Raw genomic sequence first — 9,138 nt, forward strand, 5'->3', positions numbered from 1 at the left:
TACCACTGCTAACAAGAAAATCCTAGCAGGTATACATAAGCAGAAAAAAAATAAAATACAGGCATATAATTGGTCGACGAGATGGTTAATTGTTTTCTTCTTCTGTTTTTCAGATGTGCCGAGCAATGGTAAGAAAACATGGAGGCAAAAGATCTTATTAATAATAAGCAGCTCTTCTTCGCATTGTCCCAAAACGCATTCTTTTTACTCAACTATCACTGGATAAAAACAGCAGGCACTGATGATGATCTCAGCTCGCTGTCTCTTATTCACAGCTATATTCTTACCTGTTGTGTGTTTTAGTTGAAACCACGGATTTGGCAATGAGGCGCTGGAGATCTTCAGGCAGTAACGTGAGGTCTCCCAACACCCGAATACACACGCCGTGCTCCTCAAGTTTCGCTCTAGAAGTTTAAAAAAAACCACACACACACATGGAGTCTTGATATGTTCACATGTATTATGACCAGTATTTACTACACACTATGTCCATTTCGCCAGACTCACTGCTCTTCTAACAGCCGGAGGAACTTCTCTTTAGCCAGCTCCATCAGGCCGTCCACTTCCTCTTTAGAGCGTTTGAAGTTCTCTATGCTGAAGGCATACACCGTTACCTCGTGGATGCCCAGGTTTAGACACCAGCGAAGCGTCTGAGGAAAAGGAACAAAGAATATACAAACAGCATTATATACTGTATGTAGTAGCAACTATAAATATTATTTACCCTATACCGAACATAATCGATCGGAAAGTTTACTTATCGATCAGCCATAACATTAAAGCCACTGACAGGTGACGGGACTAATATCGATTATCTCGTTACAGTGGCACATGTGAAGGGGTGGGATATATGAGGCAGCAAGTGAACAGTCAGTTCTCGAAGTTGATGTGTTGGACGCAGGAAAAATGAGCAAGAGTAAGAATCGGAGCGACTTTGACAAGCGTCAAATTGTGATGGCTAGACGACCGGGTCTGAGCATCTCCAACACGGCAGGTCTTGTGGGGTGCTCATGTGGATGTTACTTTGACACTTACTACCTACCTAAACATTGTTGCAGATCAAGTACACATCTTCATGGCAACCGTATTCCCTAATGTCAGTGTCCTCTTTCGGCAGGATAATGCGCCCTGCAACTCTGCACAAATAGTTCAGGAACGGTTTGAGGAGTGTGACAAAGAGTTCGAGGTGTTGACTCGGCCTCCAGATTCCCCAGATCTCAATCCGATCGAGCGTCTGTGGGACATGATGGACAAACAAGTCCGATCCATGGAGGCCCCACCTCACAACTTACAGGACTTAAAGGAAAGTGCCAGATACCACGGTACACCTTCAGAGGTCTTGGGTTAGGGTTAGGCATGGAGTCCATGCCTCAATGGGTCAGAGCTGTTTTGGTGGCACAAGGAGGACCTACATGATATTAGGCAGACATTTTAATGTTATGTCTGATCCGGGTATTTACTTTAAGTATAAATGTATTTATAAGAATCGGTAAAAGATTTTCACTCAATGTGATCAAAGGAGCAGTTTGATTATATTTGTACAAATTCAAGTTAAATCTTTCATTTTTACTTGATTTAAAACGATGGAAAAAAAACGATTCTTCATAGCGCTGCAAGAACTGCGATTTCAACATGGAGAAAAATAATTGTGATTACGATTTTAACCAACATTCTGCAGCCGTACATCTGCGCTTGTCTACTGCTCAAGCTGGTATTTTGGCGGGAAACACTGCTTTTCAAAATTCTCACACCCAAGCTGAAGGGTGACGAACGTCTCAAAAATGTGGCCACACCCACGTTCTTTTATTTTGTGAAAACTACCCAGAGAAGAGGGTTAATCTTTTTTTTTTTTAAAAAACAAACAGGCACAACAACAATGCAAACGCACTCTACCGATTAATGACGTGAATCCGTAACCGTAACCAAGGAAACTGACATCATGTTTGGCGACAGATACTAGCGCCCAAACCACTCCATCTTAAAGTTATACGACAAGGAATAACGCACATGGGGTGTGCTGTTATAACAAACTAATCGCCAATGGGGTGGTATGATACTGCCCAATGTGAAGCAGAGTTAATGTTACCCTAAAGCCGGGTTACCTTTCGGTACTACGGGAATATCTGCAATACGGTAGTACCGTAAGCAATGTATGTGCGGCAGTTAATAATGTCCTCGCTAAAACGACCCGTCTCACTGCTTTTGCAAAATACACAACGGTCAATGACCCTTCATTAACCTAAACGCTTCACCTTAATCTTTAAAGATTTCCTGTTTGCTACCGAGAGAGCTAACGTTTTCTAAGCGTTGTGTGTGAACACTAAAGTCAGGGTTCGTACAAGGTGCTTGAATTTGGCTTTTTTGAAATGTAAGTACTGGAAAACCCTGAAAATAGCCACTTTCTATCGAGTGGTGCTTCAAAAGTGCTAGAATTACAACAAAAAGTCCTGGAATTTCATTACGAAGCATCTGAACGAACCCTGAAATTAGCCGTGTTTGCTAGCAAGCGAGCTAACGTTTTTATCATTTTATAAGTGAATTCCAAAAAGTTCTTTATTCCAAATGTTGCGTTCACTCTTAGTACTCTGAGGACAATTTCCATTTGTATGATTTCACTGCTTGAGGGAACAATAGATATTTCATCGATCGTTCATCTAACGTGGCACATCGAATGACTTGCCTGCCAACTCCATGATTGTTCTCGAGTTTTTCTAACAGGCGGTTATTCATTCTCATCCAGAGGAAAATCCGGTTGGTCCGTTTTTCATTTACACTGCCGGTCAAAAGTTTGTGGACACAACACTGAAATGTTTCTCATGATCGTAAAAAAAACCTTTTGATCTGAAGGTGTGTGATTAAATGTTTGAAATCGGTGTCGTAGACAAAAATATAATTGTGCCGACGTATTCATTTCTTTTATAAGAAAACTAACATTTTATTTACAAAAAAAACAACGACATTTGATTAAACGAACGACTCGGAGCGAAACATTCCGACAAGCAGCCGATAAGTGTCCGGCGTAGGTGGGAACTCCTTTAATACTGTTTAAAAAAATCATCTCAGGGAAATTCCTCAAGAAATCGGTTCAGAAAACGCCAAGAATATATTTCTGGAAATTCTTTGCAAAAACAGTGTCTACTTTGAAGATGCTAAAATACTAAATTATTTTGAGTTATTTTGGATTTATCCTCACAACATGATTCCCATAGTTCCATTTGTGTTACTCCAGAGTTTTGATGACTTCAGTATTATAAAATGAATAAAGAATGAGTGTGTCTAAACTTTTCTATGAAATCTATGCATTTCTGTAAGTTTGGTTCATTTAGTAGGTTTTGAATTATGAATGAACACAATATTGCGTGGTATCGTGATGTTTCAGTTGGTATAGAATCGTAAGATATGCTACTGGTATCGTGACAACCCTACCCTAAAGGGGATTATTTTCCAATGCTAGCACATCCCGAAGTGTTTTATTCATCGTATACGGCAGCAATTTGTCAACGTTAACGTGGTTTTATTTATTAAATCAATGACGACCCATACTTTTTAATCTGTTTATAGTTACATCTAGTAAAGATTCCTATAAAACCTTCATCTACGGCACGAATCGTTGGAAATGAACTCACTTCAGCCAGCTTGTCGAAGCCCTGAGTATGGCCCTCTTTTCTTTCCACGTGTCGCTTACGTGCATAACGTCGGTTCCCGTCCATGATGAAGGCCACATGTCTGGGCATCGGTCCTGCCTGCGGACAAATAAATGCTCAACACGGGCAATGCAAGCACACGAGAAGAAATGAAATGTTATGGATGGATGTTTAACAAAAAAAAAAAAAAAAAAAAAAAAAAAAAAAAAAAAGAAGTAGAAGAGAATTAGACAGATAATGTGAGACATGTTGCTCCCACATTTAAGGACTGAATGTTTGAATTATAATGTTTGTATGCTTTTTTTTTTTTGGAATGTTGAAATAAAACACTAATAGCTAAATTGAAGCAGTATATTTAAACTAAACTAAACAAACCCTTTCAAGGCATCGTGTAAGAGCCAGAAGAGTCGACTCTTACAGGCGAGGTGAGTTGAGTGCACTGACTGACTAATAAGAGGCATAATTCCCATTACACGACCAGAAGCTGAAGGATAATACAAGAAAAGAAAAAGAAGAAGAAGAAGAAGAAATAAAAAAAAGTCACCTTTAGGATATTGGCAGAAAGCCTTTCAAGAAAACTTAGTTCTCCTTCACGGATCCACGACATCTGAGTGCGAGAAAGCAGTTTAAATAAGAGCATTAATATCGAATTTTAACATGATTGATACAACCCCAACAAACACACAAGATTTACCCAAACTTTAGTGTATGGTTTCCCCTTGGTTATTTTTTTAGGGACCATTTCATAAAGTCAGCATTATTCAAGGAGCGTTAAAATAACTTGTATATAGACAATGAAAAGCGAATCCAGACCAATAAATATTCTGTATTACATACATGATGGTCCAGGGGATGTTCCCCTAATGTTCTTAAAAGATTCATGCTATTTAGAGGGTGCCAGAACATTATGGTAATGTTCTCCAAACCATCTCTGGTTTGTTCAAGGTTCCCTAGAGATTAGAATCAGTTAAAGGTTGCCAGAATGTTAAGGGAACGTTCTCCGGACCATCTCTGGTTAATTCAAGGTTCCTGACAGGTTCGAATCAGTTAAAGGTTGCCAGAATTTTAGGGGAACGTTCTCAGGACCATCTCTGGTTAATTCAAGGTTCCCAGCAAGATGGTTAACTAATTTTACCAGAACATTAGAAGAACACTCTCCAAACAATCCAGGGTCAGTTATTTAAATCTTTTGGGAACATTTACCGTAACATATATTTACACTATATTTCCATGAAGAAAATGTTCCTGGAAAAGCAAACAGGAACTAAAAAAAAAGGCCTGCTCTCGGAACATTTCGGGAAGCAAAAACAAAACATTCCCAATGCATTCTGGTAACCAGTAATGGTTGTCAGGGACAGCTGATCAGTTGTGTCAGACACTTGTGAATAGGCTACTTCCTGTATCACATCCTATAGTACAAACCAGCACACACTGCACTGGAATGCATACTTACTTACTTACACACACACACACACACACACACACACTGCACTGGAATGCATACTTACTTACTTACTTACTTACTTACTTACACACACACACACACACACACACACACACACACACACACAGAGAGAGAGAGAGAGAGAGAGAGAGAGAGAGAGAGAGAGAGAGAGCACTGGAATGCATACTTACACATACATACACACATACACTCAGTACTGGAATGCATACATACTTACACACGCTCTCTCTCTCTCTCTCTCTCTCTCTTACTCACTCACTCACTCTCACACACACACACTCACTCACTCACTCACTCACTCACAATTGAGACACAGCCTTATATAGCCTTATATATAATACCTTAAAAACCTGACAAGTCAGGCTTTAGTAGACTAAAGCATAATTTAAGTGCTGATCAGTGGCTCATTAGCAGACATGTTCCAGTGTAGCTGAATGTCTGAAGAGGCCAGAAAGGTTTGTGTGACACCGGACACCAGGAAACATTTTCATAACAAACAACAAGGTGGCGAGATAAAAACACAGACTTTCATTCAAACAAACTCGAATCGCTTCACGACTCACTCTTTACATTTCCCAGCCATTTTAAACCAAATATCAAAAGCTCCAACTCACACACTCACACACTAACCTGTCTGTTGGGTGACGTCAGTTTCTGCTCTGAACGGAAGTGACGTTCCCGGAAACACGAGTGCTTTCAAATCGGAACGACATCAAAAACAGAAGTAAAATAGAATATATTGTAATAACTATAATAAATGTGAATAAATATTTCAGATTAAATATTCTGAAATACGCACGTTTTGGTTTTAATTTGCTTTATGTTCACGAGGAAGTAGAAATAAATTTATTGATTTGTTTGTATGTATTTTATTTTTTGTCGCCCCTCCCACCGTGATTATTTATGATTTCTTAAAATTTCATTAATATGAATTAATATCATATTTCAGGAAATTTAATAAATATCCTACAATATTCACATTTGGTTTTATTTGCTTTATGTTGACGCAGAGGTAGAAATAAATATATTGATTTATATATATATATATATATATATATATATATATATATATATATATAGTAGTTTTATGTAGGGTTTTTTTCCTGTAACGAAAGATATGCTCAATAGAACGGTTATAAATGCTAAAATAAATAAATAAATAAATAAATAAATAAATAAGGAACGATTGATAATTTATTTATTCAATAATAATGAATTAATCCATCCCACTTATTATTATATATTTTTTATTATTACTATTATTATTATTATTGTTGTTGTTGTTGTTGTTGTTGTTGTTGTTGTTATTAATAATATTCCTGTCAAGTTTACAATTGATTTAAAAATGCTAATTTATGTATACAAAGCTCCTTCTGATTCTGCTCCACAGTACATCATTGACCTTCTTCACCGTTACTCTCCTACTAGAGCATTGAGATCATGTAATCAACTTCTTCTATCTGGTTGTCTTACTAAGACAGGGGGTGATCGAGCCTTTTCCTGTGTTTGGTCCCAAACTTTGGAACAGTCTCCCTTTTCTTCATCTTTAGCTAGTTTTAAAACTTCTCTTAAAACTTATTTTTATACTTTGTGTTATAATGTTATTTAATGTGATGAATTTGAATGTTTGTACAGCACTTTGGATCAACTGCTGTTGTCTGTAAATGTGCTTTATAATTTTTTTTTTACTTGACTTAATAATAATAATAATAATAATAATAATAATAATAATAATAATAATAATGTTCAATGTAAATCTTTCTAACCTGAATTTTTGTTTGTAGATATGGTTTTGATAGTATTCCTTGCCATTTTAATTGTTCCTTTTGTTATTCGATAATAGGGATGGAATAAATCATATAAATTATATTTCAAACACTTCTGCCCATCCTGGGGCTCCTTACCCAATATGAAGTTTCACTTGAAGAGACATAACTAAAGGTTTTGGCTGCGGGGTCTTTTTTCCATGTTGCTGTTTTGTTTTTTTTTTATTTAATTTAATTTTTTTATGATGAATGAATGTAGTCAGTTGGTAGCACCGACACCTTACAGCTTCAGAGCTCCAGGTCCGATCCTGAGCTCAGGTTGCTGTCTGTGTGGAGTTTCACGTGTTCTCCTCATGTATACGTGAGCTTCCTCACACTTGGGTGAATGTGTGGATGTGTGTGCATGGACAGGTGAAGCCCCATATTGAGCAAAGCCTCAGGTGGGGAAAAGAGCCCCATGATGGTCTAGTACATCGTACATTTACATGTATCTACTACATGTACATTACATCATCCAGCGCGATTTCCAGAAGTGCTTTGAAGTCTCTATCAACAACTTCAATTCAATTCAATTTATTGTCTTAATACATACACAGCAGTGTACAATATAACAAAATGTAATTTAGCAAGCCTCAGGTGTAAACATATAACACGTTAAGTAAGTGGTGTACACAAGTAACAGAGTCACAGAAACAGTTGAACAGTTTTTAACAGTTAACGGAGTACAAGAATTACACATTATACTCAGTACAGACAGTTTAGAGATGCCAATCAGCCTACAACGCTTGTCTTTGGACTGGGGGAGGAAACCGGACTACCCGGAGGAAACCCCAGATGCACAGGGAGAACATGCAAGCTTGGCGCACAGAAAGCGGAGATGGGATTTGAACTCCCAACCCCGGAGGTGCGAGGAAAACGTGCAAACCACTAATCCCCGTGCCCCTCTAACATGGAAGTGCACTCAAATATTGCTTAAATACATCCTTCTAAGTCCAGTAGGACAGGTACTAATACTGCGTCTTAATTCGCCTAGTATCCGCGGTTAGAATTAATGTGTCCCAAATCGTAGCATGTTGAAACGAGTATCCCAAAGGTACCCGGATGGTCTACTATTTCTGGTAGATTTTCAAAGTGTGGCTCCGTGGACACTTTTTCGGCTGATATTACCCCAGAACTCCTTGAGGAAGGAGGAGTTTTGTGACGGTTTGCTTTTCGATGCATTTTAGAGGGGTGTAAATGAAATGTGGAAAAATAAATCAAAGGAAAACTGAAATACAACGAAGAGTTTGCTTACACTGACGGTGTGTATAACTCGGCAACAACTTTCTCTTCCGTTACATGACGTGTCAGTATGTCCCTGTACTTACACACTCAAAAGTATGTACCTTTTCTTCACAAAAAGAGTACATACTTTTAGTACATAGGATAAGTAGGCAAATTGAGACCCAGCATAAGAGTACTATCAGTTTTAAAACTCTGTTGGGGAGGTTAGTATAGGTATGTTAAAAAAAAACAAACAAAAGAAAAACAAGACAATGACAAAGTAATGATTTAGTAATTAACAACCCTGCTGAAAAGAACAATAGAAACCCTCATAGAATCTGTAATGCTTTTAATGGTTATAATGAGAATTGTACTGGTTTTAATGGAAATTGTTATGGTCCCCCTTAGTCTCTACTGGCAATTTGTTGCCTTCTATTGGTAGCATGTTCTGTCTAGTGGATACCATTAAAGACTAATAATGGTAATGGTAAAGGTTTTAATGCTTATAATGGGAATTGTATTGGTTTTAATGGAAATTGTAATGGTCCCCCTGAGTCTCTTCTGGTAATTTTTTGCCTTCTATTGGTAGCGTACTATGTCTAGTGGATACCATTAAGGAGCAATAAGGGTAATGGTTTTAATGGTCATAATAAGAACTGTACTGGTTTTAATTGAAATTGTAATGGCTCCCAAGGGTCTCTAATGGCAATTTGTTGCCTTCTATTGGTAGCATGCTATTTCTAGTGGAGACCATTAAGGACCAATAACGGTAATGGTTTTAATGGTTACAATAAGAACTGTACTGTTTTAATGGAAATTGTCATGGTCACTGTGGGTCTCTACTGGTAATTTGTTGCCTTCTATTGGTACCATGCTATGTCTAGTGGACACCATTAAGGACCAATAACGGTAATGGTAATGGTTTTAATGGTTATAATAAGGACTGTACTGGTTTTAATGGAAATTGTAATGGCCCCCAAGGGTCTCTACTGGCAATTTG

At 37.8% G+C, this 9,138-nt stretch overlaps 1 protein-coding gene across 2 annotated transcripts in view; it reads right to left on the reverse strand.

Annotated features, from left to right (window-relative positions):
- dhdds (dehydrodolichyl diphosphate synthase) overlaps positions 1–5,766 on the reverse strand; it is a 14,091-nt gene extending 8,325 nt beyond the window's left edge. The window contains exons 1-5 of one of the 2 annotated variants that reach the window (XM_017453140.3): positions 5,740–5,766; positions 4,189–4,251; positions 3,627–3,743; positions 508–650; positions 288–404 (exon numbers count right to left, since the gene is read on the reverse strand). In XM_017453140.3, the coding sequence (XP_017308629.1) occupies positions 288–404; positions 508–650; positions 3,627–3,743; positions 4,189–4,251 (440 nt within the window). In that variant the 5' untranslated portion in view covers positions 5,740–5,766. Of the gene's footprint in view, positions 1–287; positions 405–507; positions 651–3,626; positions 3,744–4,188; positions 4,252–5,450; positions 5,696–5,739 lie in introns of those variants that run through there. The other variant, XM_017453141.3, reaches the window with a different exon arrangement.
- Positions 5,767–9,138: the final 3,372 nt, after the last annotated feature.

Source organism: Ictalurus punctatus, chromosome 23, assembly GCF_001660625.3.
Source record: "Ictalurus punctatus breed USDA103 chromosome 23, Coco_2.0, whole genome shotgun sequence".
Lineage (NCBI taxonomy): Eukaryota > Metazoa > Chordata > Actinopteri > Siluriformes > Ictaluridae > Ictalurus > Ictalurus punctatus.